The 16564-nt window shown below is 39.7% G+C and overlaps 1 protein-coding gene across 11 annotated transcripts in view; it reads right to left on the minus strand.

Annotated features, from left to right (window-relative positions):
* Positions 1 to 223: 223 nt before the first annotated feature.
* Positions 224 to 16564, minus strand: part of LOC131256670 (protein TRANSPARENT TESTA 9-like) — a 39191-nt gene continuing 22850 nt past the window's right edge. For 3 of the 11 annotated variants that reach the window (XM_058257645.1, XM_058257646.1, XM_058257640.1), the window contains 8 exons: positions 15866 to 15931; positions 14862 to 14999; positions 11706 to 11808; positions 11539 to 11610; positions 11382 to 11428; positions 10590 to 10746; positions 9883 to 10049; positions 224 to 717 (listed from right to left, as the gene is read on the minus strand). In XM_058257645.1, the coding sequence (XP_058113628.1) occupies positions 415 to 717; positions 9883 to 10049; positions 10590 to 10746; positions 11382 to 11428; positions 11539 to 11610; positions 11706 to 11808; positions 14862 to 14999; positions 15866 to 15931 (1053 nt within the window). In that variant the 3' untranslated portion in view covers positions 224 to 414. Of the gene's footprint in view, positions 718 to 9882; positions 10050 to 10589; positions 10747 to 11352; positions 11429 to 11538; positions 11611 to 11705; positions 11809 to 14861; positions 15000 to 15865; positions 15932 to 16564 lie in introns of those variants that run through there. The other 8 variants (XM_058257642.1, XM_058257644.1, XR_009176913.1 and 5 more) reach the window with 8 other exon arrangements.

Here is a 16564-nt window from a genome sequence, read left to right on the forward strand (position 1 = left end):
TGGTTTTTAGCCACTCCCCAAAACCTGTTTCACACCATGCAAAAGACGTGCATTAGTAAAAGGGCCCAAAAAAATGTGATTATATGACTAATGGGCATCATTGGCAATTTTTCCACAGTTCAGATCAACCAATCCATATGGGTCTTGAGCAGTGGCCAGCCTGATGGAAGGCCCAGATAGACAAGTATCAATGAATGTGAACAAATTAAAAAGAAGAAAGGGAAAAAAGATAAACTTTTTTCCATACTTATATGCACTTGAATGAATAACCTTGTACAAAGAATTGGACTGAATTTACTGATATACTGAAATGGCTGATGCATACTCTACATTTCTCTGCTCTTGGGCTGGCCTTATTTCGCTACAAGCAATATACAGAAGGGCGGCCCGCCAAAAACAAAAGCCTCCTCACTACTATTTCACAATTGCAACGGCTGGGTCTATGCGAACCGGGTCAGGTGTCGGCCCACTGAGGTCAAGCAAAGGCTTTAGCCTCCTCTCCACCTCGCTGCTCTGCAGGCGCATCCCTTCGAGCACCATTGACTGGGCAGACTTGCAGGATATCTCGTCCTTGAAAGCAAGAGTCCATCTCCCGTCTATCAGACACTTTGTCCTGCCCTTCCCAAGTATGTTGGGTTTGGTGGGGTCCATTAAAGGCATAGTTGATGGACGGATGCGCAAATGTAACCATCTTGAATGCTTATCGTCTATTTTCGGCTGATGAGGAGAGACAATCATCAGTGTCTTGGCTGATTTTTTACTCAGTAATTGCCAACTGTTGTGCTAAACTAAAGTACATTGGATTAACTAAATCATTGATAATCAGTTAATTAATAAAGAGAAGGGGAGTTGTATTATACTCAGGCAGCATATGGCGCTTGATATGCAGGCACTTAGAAATCGTAAACATGGCGTGCATTAACTCTATGTTAAACTGACAATGTTATGAAAACCAGTCTCCGACTCACGGTCCCAAAATCAGATTGGTTAAACAATCATAACCTCTGATTATTGGACAATTTTCTGTTGAAATATGACCATTGGATGTTTTTAAATTTTAACCGTCCAATAAATGTCCACCTATCCGTTAGTCAGACTATCAAGCAGAAGCATAATGTTTGGTTCATGATCATCTAACTGGAAACCATAACTTGGACAGTTTTTAATATGATTTGTATGCCAGGTATGCAATTTCTAAGTGCCTGCATATCATCCATCACTCTCTGCCAGAGTATCAAAGTTTGCCTCAAAACAAAAACTAGCATTATGCAACACTTCGGACCAAAAGCTTGTGCAGTAAGTTTAGTTTTCAGAGGGTATAAGCAGGGCCCATGGTTCAATAATCTATACTGTTGATATGAATGACCCATCATGGATAACCCATGTACTGAAATCCCTTTGACTAGAAGACCATGGCCATAGAATCTTTGGCCTTCTGAGTTGAATATGGATCACTGCTGGGTTCCCTGCCCCACCCTCCAACTTTCAAGCATCTATTTGCTAGACAAGATTAAAGGGGCCAAAGACTTAAATTGAAGGTTTTGACGAAAGCTCTAAATCTAAAGGTTTAAAAATTATAGAGCGAATCAAGACTATTTGGAATGCAGCTTGACTAGCAATCTAATAAAAGAAGTTTAGGGGATTTTTGGACAAAGGGCTGTCTATGTGGCAGCTCCCTCCCAGCTCTTTCCAATGTTCTGTTTTCTCCTCACTCACTTACTTTCTTTCTTTCTTAAAAATAAATAAATAAATATATTATATCTACGGGTCAACAACAGCCTCCACCTCTTCCCTACGCGGCTGTGTTGTATTCCCGGTTGGAGTTCCAGTACCCTGATAGACTACTCACAGAATGGTATTCTAACTATTAGGACACAAACATCCAAAAAGATGCCCGTGTGATATCGGTTCCCACCTGTATGGTATTCTACTTGGGCCTATGTATGTCAAGAGCAGGTGCACATGCTAGTAGTTCTAGATACAGAGCTTAGTTTAAAATCACATGATGGAAATTGGTCAAAGCAGTGCACTCCATTACTTGAAAGAGGTCATGTAGGAAATGAGAGTAAAGGATGTGAGGGGGTACAAGGAGGATATGGTTTTGGAAGAAGAAATCAGATGAGCTATGCTATCCTTAATTTTGCTATGGCATACAATCTAGCTCTAGCAAACACATACTTTAAAAAGAGAGATGAACATTGAAAAGTCAACATCAACTTTACTATTATCGACTTGGTGTGTGGAAAAGAGAGAAGCCACATACAACACTTTGCTACCTTTCGTTTTTAACCGACCTTAACCTACAACAACTATAAATAGGGGATGTGAGTAGTGGATGTGAGTAGTGTGTGAAGTAACGAGTGAAGTGAAGTGAGTAGTGAGTGATCTTGAGGTGTTAGGTGTTGTAGTTGTGTGTGGTGTATTATTATAGTGTTGTGAGTTTTAGTTGAGTCTTGTAGGTGTGATGTTTAAGTTGTAAAGTGTAAAGTGTAGTTGTGATTTGTAATAGTTGTGTATCTAGATTTTGTATACACAAGATTTTCTGTATTTTGTTGCCTTGTCTTTTCTTACAGGTGGTATCAGAGCCACTACTTTGTCCAAGAACTGTCCATTATGAGCAGTGCGACGCTGTGAAGCTGATCGGTTGGGGGCCAAGCTTCTTAGTGGCGAAGATTGACGGACGACCACACCAAGCACAATGGCGGCTCTTGCAAACACAAGTGGAGGGCTGGAGAAGTTGAACAATCACAATTGCGATTATTGGCGTTCATGCATGGAATACCTACAAGGTCTGGATCTTTGGGAGGTTGGCAGCAGCAATGAAACTTGAAAATAAAGACTATGCCAAATTAAAAATTAAATGCAGAATTTAAACAAATATAAATAAAAATAGCAATTAAACAATCCCACATGCAGAAATGTAAAACAACCTCAAGTGTACAAGCATTGAGAGGTTGATACAGATATTGTTCTAAGGACAACCTTACACCAAAAACTGATGGCTTATGGTAGGACAACCTGATTCTTAGAACGGTCTGTGTATCAAAATCTCAAACTGATACAGAGGAATAAAGAAATAAATAGCAAAGGAAATAACTAAGCTATTACAATATTCCCACACTTGCATAAAAGAAATTACAACATTCTCCACAAATGCATAAAGAGAAATTTCAATATCCACAAAATGAAATAATCAATCAATCACCACAAGACCAGAAATTATAATGGTTCGCTTGTGTGTACACCAACTGTTTAGAAAAATAACCACACAACTACTCCACTCCTAATATCCTCACACAGTGGATATTAGCGTTCACTATGAAAATAGGTTTTTCAAGGTTCACCTAAAACCCTCACAATTGTGTCCTTCAAGTGGGCTTACACAATTCAAAAACCCCACACTCTGAGTTTTCTGGATCACCTCATACAAACCAAAAGAAAGAGATTTTTCTGGCACAATCTCAATGAAACCAAAACAATGAATTACAACACAGTAAAATACTTATCTGGATATTCTCCTTTTGATGCAGCCTAGAAAAACCAATTCGGAGTAGAAGTTCAACGTAGATGTTCAATGTTCACCCTCACTTGTGAAAAGGTTCTAAGTTCTAAATTGATTTTAAATTAAATCACCTTGGGCTAGCCTGATTTGATTTTGATTCCAAGAAATAGGAATACTTCAATCCCTCTTTCAAATAAAATTGGAATGTAGAATACAAAATCAAATGCAAAAAGCTAATTAAAGAGAATATAAAATGAGCACTAAATAGTTTAAGAATATCACTAACTTATCTCTCAGAGCGACGTATTGATTTTGCTTGAATTGGATATCAAACTCTGAATTTCGTGCTCTATTTATAAATGCAGAAATCACATCTACGACTGGTCATGAGGTCAGTTCGACTGGTCGAAGGACCAACAAACTTTTGAAAATTTGGGCGCGATAAGATTAGACCGTTCCACGACTAGTCGAGTCCTGTCCACGACTGGTCGTGTGGAACTCAAATTAGTTGCTGGACTTTGAGTTGAGCCTGCAGGACTGATCGAGCACTATTCACATGACCGGTCGAGCAGTCTCCAGGACTAGTCGAGGCTTTAACAAAAAATCCCGAAAATAAGTAACAACCTTAGGACTGGTCGAGGATTTCTTGGACTGGTCAAGCCAGTGTTAGGACTGGTTGAACTTAGTCTAAGACTAGTCGAAAAACAGATTATGCAATTATAAAATGACTCAATTAAATTATGTATTCAAAATGACCTATCCTATGGTCAATCTAGGGTCATTCATACCTTGTAAGCAATATATGAACATTGAATCTTCTTTTGCTTCAGTTGATAATCGTTCTTTGAAGTTCGCGAAGCTTGAGATCTTGACATACAATGAAGCTTGATCTTGAGACCTTTTGAAGCTTGAAATTGAAGTATTTGTCTTGTATTCCAACTTGAGTTTTGAGTACCAAAGTGAAGACTATTGTCTTGCCTTTAGATAAAGCTTTGAAACCTTGAACTATGAAGTTTGAAGGAGTGAACTATGCACTTGAACTTGTATATCTCTTGATCTTGCATTTGAAGTTCTTGAGGTAAAGACCTTTGATCTTGTACATGAGACGCAATGTCTTGAACTTGTAGATGAGCTACACAAGACACAGATTCCAAGAGGTTTTGGCACTACAAAATTTGACAATAATAGGAGCTACAAAACATAGCACTTACAAAACTGCTGCACTCCCAAGAGAAGATACGGAAGCACTACGTTTGCAGCGGATTAAAGCCGACAAGGCCATGTACGTGCTAAAGACAACAGTTCAAAAGGAACTGTTAGAGCACATTCGAGAAGCTGATACGCCAAAATCACTTCGGAGACACTGGCAACCCTCTTTTTTGCCAGGACAAATGATGCTCAGCTCCAGTTTTTGGCAAATGAGCTCGCAACAGTTGCACAAGGGTCAATGACAATTGGCCAATATTTCATGAAAGTAAAAACTCATTGTAACGAGATATCCCAACTCGATCTAGATTCATGGGTCAGTGAGGCTAGGATGAGGCGCATTATCACTCGAGGATTAAGACCCGAGTATAATGGGTTCATTACAAACATCAGGGGTTGGCCGACTCAACCGTCTCTCGTAGAGCTCGAGAGCTTGTTGGAAAATTAGGAAACACTGGCCAAATAGATGGCCAACATTTCAATAAAAGATGAAGAAGAAGCACTTTTTATTCGGAAGGGAAAATCCATCACAAGACTAAAGAAATCAGAGACTGTCGAGGGTACCCTGCGAAAAGGAAGTTATCGACAAGGGGGAGCTTCGCGAAACAACACAGATGGTAATTGACAATAAAGGAGCTCGCGTCGAAACGTCAAATGCTATAATTGTAGTAAGATGGGCCACTTTGCTCGTGACTGTAAACTACAAAAGAAAAGGACAAGAAGGAAATTCGACAACCACAACAAGTCATCAGAGCAAGAGCGAAGAAGATTGGGAAGTCCAAGCCTCTTTGGCAATAACCAAGGAGATCAATTTGTCAAGTTTGGACAAGACAAGCTACACAAGGAGCCAAGAGGTAGCATTGGGTGCCAGCATAAAGAATTGCAAAGAGATAACACTCGTTACAATCTCTAGTCCTCAAGATATCAACTATGATAGAGATTGGATCGTTGACTCGGGATGTTCGAATCACATGACAAGAGATAAATCAAAGTTCGTGACGCTTACAAGGTACAACGGTGGCAAGGTAGTTGTTATATCCAACAACACACGGCTACCAATTGCTCACATAGGGGAGGCTAATTGTATAACCAGATTCAACAAGAATGAAGCACAACCACAACGAGTCTTCCATGCACCAGGTATGAAGAAAAATCTACCATCTGTATCTCAATTAACATCATCCGGAAATTATGTTGTATTTGGCCCCGATGATGTAAAAGTCTATAGAAGTGGGAAGTCTTCTGATGAGCCGATCATGACGGGACATAGATTGGACTCTGTCTACATCATGTCGGCCGAATCAACTTGTGTACAAAAGACCTGTCAAAGTGAGACAACCGATCTGTGGCATGCTCGGTTAGGGCATGTAGGCTACTACAAGTTGAAAGTGATGATGGATAAACCCATGCTTAAGGGAGTTCCTTAGTTAGAAGTCCAGAAAGATATTGTATGTGCAGGTTGTCAATATGGGAAAGCCCATCGACAACCATATACAAAAACCAAGTACCAAGAAAAGAAGCAATTGAAGATCATCCACTTAGATATATTTAGACCAATAAAACCACATTCAATTAGTGGCATGAGATACATGCTCGCCTTCATTGATGAATACTCAAGGTACCTATGAGTGTACTTCCTAAAGGAGAAAATGGAGGTATTCCAGAAGTTCAAAGAATTTCAAAGCAAGGCTGAAGGTGAGCTTGGCCAAAAGATCCTATGTCTACGTATCGACAACGGTGGAGAATACACATCAACTGTCTTCTTAGCCTATTTGAAGAAGACTCGTATTCGACGTTAGCTAACATGCCCGTATACTCCCCAGCAAAAAGGAGTAGCCGAGCAAAAGAATCAACATTTGGCCGAAGTTGCCAAAAGCATGATGCACGCAAAAAGGGTTCCAAGCAAATTATGGGCCGAGTGTATGAAGACAGCAACACACATAATCAACAGGATACCTCAAGCAAAATTGGGGTTCATCTCACCTTTTCAAAAGTCGTGGAAGACCAAGCCCACTGTACGTCACTTTTAGAGTCTTTGGTTGTGTTTATTATATACTTATGCCTGAGAAGCTCCGTAGTAAGTTTGAGAAGAAAGCGCTCCAGTGCATATTCGTTAGATATGACACCATATGAAAGGGATGGAGACGTTGTGACCCTACCACCAATAGATGTTACACATCTCGAGATGTAGTAGTCGATGAGGCACCTCTTGGTGGTCACCAGAAACTGTGGTGCTTCCAAGTTTCAAAGACTCAGAAGATAGCCCTCAACAAAGATCAGGGATTGAGGAATTAAGAAAGAATGATGATGACCAGATAAATAAAGAAGAGCTTAGTCAAAAGGGCCTGCCTCAACCGAATACACCATCCTTGTCAAGAAGCTCTACAAACCCATGGAAAGATGGTGTCTACCAACAGACACTAGAGGAAGCTAGGCCAAGTCAATTTGAGGTAGATGATGAACGAAAGCAATTGCGGCAATCTAGTAGCCCGAGGAAACCAAATCCAAAGTACATATATGCTAATCTAGCCTAAATGGATGATATCCATGAGCCAGCATCATATGAAGAAGCATGATAAAGCAAAGACTGGCACCAAGCAATGAACGAAGAGATATCAACATTAAAAGCAAACTAGATGTGGGATTTGGTTCCCAAGCCAATAGAAGTAAAACCTATTTCATGTAAGTGGGTATATAAATTAAAGACTCATACTGATGGATCAATCGAGAGGTACAAAGCCAGATTGGTTGCTCGAGGATTCTCACAATAGTATGGGATCAACTATTATGAAATTTCAATCCCGTAGCAAAAATAACAATAGTATGTGTATTGTTAGCCTTAGCCGCAAGAAAATCATGGAGGCTATAGCAAATGGATGTGAAGAATGCCTCTCTGCATGGAGAGGTTGATCAGGACATATATATGGAGCAGCCAAAACGATACGAGAATAAGGATAAACCAGATGACGTCTGTAAACTACAGAAGGCCCTCTATAGACCGAAGCAAGTGCCAAGATTATGGTATGGCAAGAACGTTGAATTCTTGCTGCAAAATGAATATTCGGTTGCACCTATAGACTCTAGCTTATGTATAAAAGCTAGAAATGACAGGTTATCCAACATTCTCATCTACATCGATGATCTAATTATCACTGGAGATGATTCCAAAGAAATCATCTAAGTAAAGGAAAACCTATTGGTATGATTTCAAATGAAGGAGCTCAAGTAACTCCGGCATTTTCTAGGACTCAAAATCAATCGAGTCAAGGAAGGTCTTTTCTTGTGTCAACAAAAATATATAAGGGACCTTCTACAAAAGTTTGGTATGGTTGATTGCAAGCCAATATCAATGCCGATGGAGACAAACATGAGACTAAGCGCGGATGAAGGAGACGCCCTCTAGGACTCAACAATGTATAGGCGACTTGTTGGGAGTTTGATCTATTTGACATTAACCCGACCTAACATTTCACGTGAGTTGAAGTAGTTAGTCGGTTCATGCAAGAACCATGGAAACATCATCTGAAGGTTGTTTGAAGAATCATACGATACATCAAAGGCACCACAGACTATGACCTTAATTACAACAAGGGCAAGTGCGAGTTAACCAGATATTGTGATGCTAATTTTGCCAGAGATCTCACAACTCGCCAATCCACTACCAGATATTTCTTCAGCCTTGGTTCAATAGCTGTCTCTTGGTGTAGCAATAGACAACCAACAGTTTCATTGTCAACCACCAAAGCAGAACAGATCTGCAGCAATGGCTGCTTAACAATTTACCTAGCTAACACTCTTGTTGGAGAACGTGCATCAGCCAGTAGAAAAGCCATTGTCACTTCATTGTGACAACTTATTGGCTATCAGACTAGCCGAAAATCTTGTTTTTCATGCACAGAACAAGCACGTTGAAGTGCATTACCACTACATTCAAGAGAAGGTCGTACAAGAATATATAAAACTATCACCAACTACTACAAAAGACCAAGTTGCTGATATATTTACAAAAGGACTCAACTCCATAACATTCACAAAGCATCGCGAAGCACTTGGCATGATTAAAAGATCCATGGTTAAAGAAAGTCAGTGTTGAGGGGGAGTTTTGAAAAGTCAACACCGACTTGGTGTGTGGAAAAGAGAGAAGCCACGTACAACACTTTCCTACCTTTAGTTTTTAACCAACATTAACCTACAACAACTATAAATAGGGGATGTGAGTAGTGTGCGAAGTAACGAGTGAAGTGAAGTGATTTGTGAGCAATCTTAAGGTGTTAGGTGTTGTAGTTGTGTGTGGTGTATTATTATAGTGTTTGTGAGTTTTAGTTGTCTTGTAGGTGTGATATTTAAGTTGTAAATTGTAGAGTGTAGTTGTGATTTGTAATAGTTGTGTATCTTGATTTTGTATACACAAGAGTTTCTGTATTTTATTGCCTTGTCTTTTCTTATAAACATTTAATAACTTTCAGAAGTGGATCATATACAAGCTAAGTAGATTTCTTTTTTACTTAGGAAGACCTGAAGATCGATACTAGATGAGGATGAGGATGACATGCTCCATTACCTTGGCTATTCAATAGGATGGAGGGATTGATGAGAATGATGGCAATAGAATTTGAGTTGTGGATGAAGATGTGCATCTGGAGTACTGTGTGATTGCCACATGCCAATGAAACCCATGGAAAACTTTGTACAGCTGCTATTCAAGCAGCCATGCTATATGGGATAGAGACTGGGAACAATTAGGAGGCGATATGAGCAGAGGAGTTTAACAGATATGATATTGAGATGGATGTGTGGAAAGACTGCGAAGGACACAATCAAGAATGAGGTCATCTAAAGCAGCCTAAGAGTGGCCCAAATAGGAAATGATAGAGCACATTGATCTAGTATGGCCATGCACTACAAAAACTAGACATGGATCTAATAAGAGAAGGAACTTTGAGCAGGGTTGAAGGGCCTGAAAGGAAGGGACATTAAGGCTCACATGCTTAAAGAGGATAAGCCTAGATAAGCAATGACTGGCTAAACAGTAATTGGAAACTAATGCGGAAAATCCAGAGCAAGGCTATGATGATGATGCACCATCTACTTTCTGGCCATCAATTGAAGAGAACCAGAAATAATGAGATTCCAAATGAGAACAATAAAAGATGGTTGCATAGAGTAATACATACATTTGAGCCGGCCAGGGGCGCCGAAACGCGGACAAATCCACGCGTCTTCTTGAGGGGTGATTCTTCTGCAAGGACAAGCCACCCGGTCGTTCCCCTAGATATTGCTGAAAAGCAAAAGTGGTGCTCTTTCCCTCTCTCAAATGCGATTCGACAAGCCACAGCATTAACTGTTAGATGGCAGCCATCACCGTGCTTTATGGGTGAAAGACCCACATAACTTCTCACAACGTAAACAAAAAACACCTTCCATAGACTGGTGACTGTATGTCATCCTATACTAACATAGAAGCCTGGTGCATCAAAACATGAAGAGTGTAACGATGCACAAAGTTGATATGGGTGGGGCTCTTGATTAGATGATCTAGACCATAGACTTGATAAGCCTTTCCATGGACAGTGCATACCCCTAAAATATTCCAATTAGAACAACAAGGCCATTCAATATCTGACCTTTCTCCTGGACTGTTACCATATGTTTGTAAGCCACTGATCAAAGTGCTAGGATCTTCCAACTTGGAAGATTTTTGAGGCACCCTCCATAGACTATGGACCCATCAGATCAACAATCTGGATAACGGAACCATGGTCCCCACTTGCACGGTCTGACACATCAGGACAATATTCACATTCGCGTGCATCAAGAGATGGTCATATACTTTCCATATCCATTCCATTATTAACAGGCGACAACAAAAGAAAAAACTGACCAATGTTTATTTCACTGCCAGGCTTTGGGCCTCCATCATCTATGCCAGATTTCGTCCGGGTATGTCCCGGGAGTTCCGACGGGGGACAGACAGGGGGTTGATCAGGCAATGCCCCTCCAGAACAGAAAATCCGAATTTGATGGCGTAGTACAAACACCTGAACATGAATAATAATGACCTGAGCGACTGAGACATGTGAACCCATGCACAACTGCAACCATGCTTGAATATAAAACAGCAATTTGCTCATCCTACAGGCAGGCACATGTAAGGCAGCCCAGCCCGTCTACATGCCACCACGTGTGCTGATGCAACAGATGCATATCAGGTCCAAGCCATTCATCAGTTGGGTCCCTCAGTATGCCCTTGCCCAAAAATAAGGTTGGTACAATGATCAGGCGGCCACAGTTTATGGAATGCTGAATGGGTGAAAAAATTGGCCAAGTTTTTCTAAGCCTTCCATTTGTTTCAAATATTGTGCCAGAGTCATCAACGTGCCAACCTGGTATTTGCCTAGGGCATCTACACTTTGGACCCCACCTGATTGATGGCTTGGATTTTACAACCATGTGCCACATTGGCACAAGTGAGTGGTATGTAGATGGCCGCATTATATACACGAGAGAGAGAGAGAGAGAGAGAGAGAGAGAGAGAGAGAGAGAGAGAGATTCATGCATTTCCACGAAGAAACAATCAGCATGAGGAAAGGGATAGATCTTCATTAATTAACATGAGGAGAGGGAGAGAGTTTCATGCATTTGACCATGAATTCAACATGAGGTTCTGAATAACCTTAACTATCTCACACATTCCCTCGCCAGCAGCAAAAGTAGACTCGCCTGGAAAAGCAGTGCAAATGCATATTGAAATTCATCCATTGAAAGGTTTGCATGAAAAAACTTCCAGTTTCTCAAATAAATCCAATGTAGAGGAGAATTCCTGGTCTAACCTTCTACAGATGGAACTCCCAATGGAAAGAGCATGCGGTTGGGATCTTTTTGAGGGGTCGAGGCCTCAATTGCTACAGTTAAGAAGTTAAGCTGATTCACATGCCACCTGACTTGCTAATAAACATGCTTTTAATCAATCACAACCACTCATAATCCAAATAAATACCTTTTTTGCATTTACTCCACTCATCTGCAAGGACTGATATTAGCAAATCACACCAGCTACCTCTGATTTCTCCAAGCAGACCATCAGCACAGATGTATGAATCCTATGCATCAAATAAACTACCATGTAATTCTATGTGGAAGGTTTTCACAGCACAAGCATATGCATCAGAGGAATAATGTGATCCTTGAGGTGAGGTTTGAAGACAGTATGCTCAAGCATTTAGTTGGTACAGTGGGCCACATTTCACTTGCCTTGTTCATTTCATGAGTCCCATTGTGAATAACGGATTCCCCAAGCATCCCCCTGATTGGAAGATCAAGGGCTCTCTTTGACTTCTTCTTTTTTTTTCCGTTGAATGCAAATTGTTGCTCTATTTTCTTCTTAATCATCACTTGCAGGACACGATTGAAGAGTTCAGATTTTGTAATTAGGGGGTGTTTTGGGAAATCCTTCATTCTCTAAGGGGATCATGAGATCAACAGTCCGGATCATTAATCCATGAGCTCCACTTGTACAAACTCAAGCCTCGAGGCTACTGTGCATATCCTCACCTCAAGGATCGTATGATATCCTCTATGCGTAAATGACATCACTCAACCAAGGTGTGCATAAAAGACACTACAAGGAGCCATACTGAATTAGTGAAGGAAAAATCAAAGTGATTCAAGAAAAATCAAAGTGAAGGAAAAATCAAAGTGGCTCCTCTATGCATAAAAGATACCACCCAACCAAGGTGCACATAAGAGAGGCTAAGAGGAACCACTCTAAAGAAAAAGGGAAAAAGTCAAAGTGATTCAAGGAAAAAATTAATCAGACAAAATGTATCATCAGGTGGAGAAGATCTTCTTTAATTAGTAACAAAATTTATATTTAACACAAAAGAAGAACAGTTAAGAGAGAGGAAATGAGTTCCCAACACAGAGACACCGCCCAACATCCTCTTTGACTAGAGACAAAAGAGAAGTTATCTCATTGAAAATAAATATATATCCTAGAGATGAGGTTACATTGATGAGGTGCTTATGTTTTTGTGTGAAAGTGAGCCCTTCTGTTTGTTGACTGCTATATTTCCCCTAAATGCCACTTGCAAAGAAGGTTGTTGTTTTATTTTATTTTATTTTATTTTTGAAGATAAAGCAAGAATTTATTAGCACAAAGATGATTATAGAAGAAGGAAAGAGATTCTTTTGTTATGTTTAGTACAACCAAATAAGATCCAAGCAGGTTGGTATTTGCAATTTTCAAGATATCATTTATTTTGCACGTGTATATTGGGAATTGGGATAGACCTATTTTTAACAAGAACCAGCATTTTCAGCCATGTTTTGGGGGATTAAAAGTGATGGCTACGGAAAGGGGAGATAGTTCAAGGATGGAAAATGTCTATGCTGAAAAGATCCAAGGCAACTAAGAAGAAAGGAGACATCTTGATTGACAAATTCATTAAACAAAAGGACCTAAGCCTTGCATAGTACACAGGGATCTCTAGGTTACTTTCAACAAATAGCCTGTGGGATTGTACCCACGAGACAACAGGATAATAACTAATGAACTTACAATAGAAAAGGCAGTATGGTAGAACTTGACGATAATTTTTCAATACCATCATCATCTACCTGGGGTCGGCCACATGAATCCTCTTCCACCATTCCCACTCTAACAAGGATCATGTCCTCAGGTTTTGTTTTTGTTTTCTTTTCTTTTCTTTCCTTTTCTTTTTCTTTTTGTTCGACCATATCCTCAGTTAACCCGTGGGAACAATTTTTCAATATCATGCACAAAAATATTCATGCCAGCATGTTTGGCACTTCATGCTCTTAGAGATCAACTACTAAAAAAATTCCCCTTTGTGGATAGCATGCAGTAGTTGTGCTCAGGCACAACATTGAGCTTGACCATGTTGGCATGGGGGTCATGTAGGTAATTATGCAGTAGTTGTGCTAAGGTGCAGGATGGAGCTTGACCGTGTTGGCATGTTAGTCATGCAGCATGACATCTCATATTCGTGGGGTGCTTCGTGCTTAGCAGTGTGCCTGGAAATTGCCCCTCTGTAACCCTAACTTTGCTGGCTATCCCTTTTGGGGCCAGCGTTTAATATTTTAGCTAGCAGTCATTACTGGGCAGGACTGTGTTGGAATGCAAGTCATGTCTATGTGAGCCTCCGCCATGGCTGGTTCCAAGATCCTGGTTAAAACAGGAAGCTGCACAGTTGAATGGAGAACTTTAGTCAGTCTACCATTTAAAAGCCAACCTTAAATTGAGAAAGTCAAAGATGATTATGATGATAAAGAATATCATGCTCAAGGGTATTTCATTCTTCCTACTCTTCTTTTTTTTTTTTTCATGGTTGCTTCTCTCTATCACATGACTGCTATTGTGAATCACTGATACATATCAGTCTACGAGCCTAACTATATATGCTCCAAGACCAATATTCAAATCAACTATCCTGTCCAAAGGGCAACCAAAATGAATTTACAATTCAACAAGTGTGATCGATATATTCCCGACTACTACATCGCATTGTCCTCCAATTCTTAATATAAATATTGATGCATGAGAAATAATGCAAATACTATTCACGACATTATCCTGTTGTGCGGGGAAATAATGTCATCGTCATCATCATCTAAGCCTTATCCCAGCTAATTGGGGTCAGCTACACGAATCCTGTTCCGCCATTCCACTTTATCAAGGGCCATAATTTTAGTTAGACCATAGGTCACCACTACATTACGCTGTTGTGATGGGAAACATGGGACATGATATTACTGGAAGAGAGTAACTTCAGGTATCACCTACACTGGATGAGGTAAAATTCTTTCCAAGTTTAGACTCAGAAGATCCGATTCACCGTCATTGTTACCAAACCCCATCTTTTAATGTGTATAACAAGAAATGCATCACAAAAGAAGACGATGAAGAAGAAGATGAAGAAGAAGAAGAAGAAAGAAAGAAAGAAAGATAAAAGAAAAAAGAAGAAGAAGAAACTTGTAGTACCCCAGGAACTTTGTTATTATGAACATACACGTTGACTGGGTAATATACCACTAAAACTTGAAATTCGAATTCCCGTTTGCAAACATAAGCACGATATCAATAAATCCTCAACCATCCTATATAACACGGGAAAGTCACTCTTAATCATCTTACTTTGAGTGGTTTAAGGGGATTGTTGTTGAATCCTTCCTCGCAGCATGGAAGCAGCTGGCGTAAAAGCCAACCGCCGACCCACAATGTCTCTGCAGATATATCTGACCTACATAAAAGACTGACCAATGCGTCAAGCACCTACAAAAGAAAGATAAGGGTTATCATGTTTATAATAGTACGCTTCCAAGTTATATAAACTCTAGAGTCTACACCTGTCTTTTAGTTTCCTTTTAATGGCATGCCAAAAACAAAACAAAAAAATCGGTACTCCCAGAATGACTTCTATAATCAGTGTTTGAATGAGATGAGATGACTTCCTAGAGCCATAATCAAGAGAATTTTAAACAAAGCATGCATGACACAAAATCGTTGAAACAAAGACTGGCCAACAAGGAGTAAATCTTCCCGCAAAGATTTGTAAAAGAAGGGTTAATAATGTGGGACTCAATATGATATAGCATTAATGCATTCTAGCTATCAATAATTACAATCATTAGGAAACATAAAGAAGTCTGTAAATGATACTCGGTGGAAAGAAATAGCAATTTTCTGTTTTACACTACAACTGTACAGGACGGACCCATCTTGTAGATGATACTTGACCATGCCCCAAAGAAAATTCACATTTCAATTCAGATGGAGACAAATGGTGGGCCACTGTTGGGGCATTTGCCCCAACCTCTCTCCTCTCAGATGATACTAGGCAATTAATGAAAATGAAAAACAACCAAGTGCACATCTAATGAGGCCAATCACACGGGTAGGATCCTACTTTGGGGAAGATTTTTGGAGTATCTTTCATCCACCTGCAGCTCACCGTATGTACAATTTGGATGCCAGAAGATGGGATCCACATGTAGAGTTTGTTGCACTAACCAGTGCTCAATTGGACATGGCATGTTTCCCCAATTCTAAAACTTGCAACACCATGCTGTACTTTTCCATAGCCACATGAATGATAAAGATGAGAAAAACAAAATTTTCAACGGAGCATAAAAAAGGACCTGGTATCTATGTATTCGGGGGCTTATTCCTGGTTCACTGTTAGAACATGACCAGCCATACTGACCCTGCCAGAAAGGAAAGGGAAACACAGAGACGAGTAAAGTTGAATAAAAAAATATTTATTTTATCAAAAGGTAAAATGATATAAGGAAAACAATATTTCCACCCCCTTTTTGATACATAAGGGAAACAATATTTGCACCCCCTTTTTGGCAACAGCAAGGCAAAAGTAGGAAATCACGATGTTATCAAAACAAGGGGTGCAAATATCAGATCCATACAGGAGATGCGATAATAACTATGATCCAGGAGATCTGATAACAACTATGATCAAGAGGAACTTAAAGATTACCAAATGAAGCAAAATCCATGAAAAATGAACTTTCTATTCTAGAGAAAGAAAATAGAAACTTCACAAGAGATTATAAAGCATGAAAACTTCATAAATTATTGACCTAAAAATGTTCCGAATTCTTCACTTTAATATTTATAAATAGAGTTGCAAAAACAAATAAGATTCCTCATATCATGCCAAAAACCTCAAACAAATTATAAAATAATTCATCAATTTCAAATTGCATTTTATATAAGCAACTAGGAGAACAGGCAAGCGGTAAATCATCAATATAATTTGCAAGTGACAGTTGAGTACTTAAAACCCACGACTCACACCCAATCAGTGTAAGTAGTGCAAGTGT

The sequence above is a fragment of the Magnolia sinica genome, chromosome 9, assembly GCF_029962835.1.
Source record: "Magnolia sinica isolate HGM2019 chromosome 9, MsV1, whole genome shotgun sequence".
In the NCBI taxonomy this organism is placed as follows: domain Eukaryota; kingdom Viridiplantae; phylum Streptophyta; class Magnoliopsida; order Magnoliales; family Magnoliaceae; genus Magnolia; species Magnolia sinica.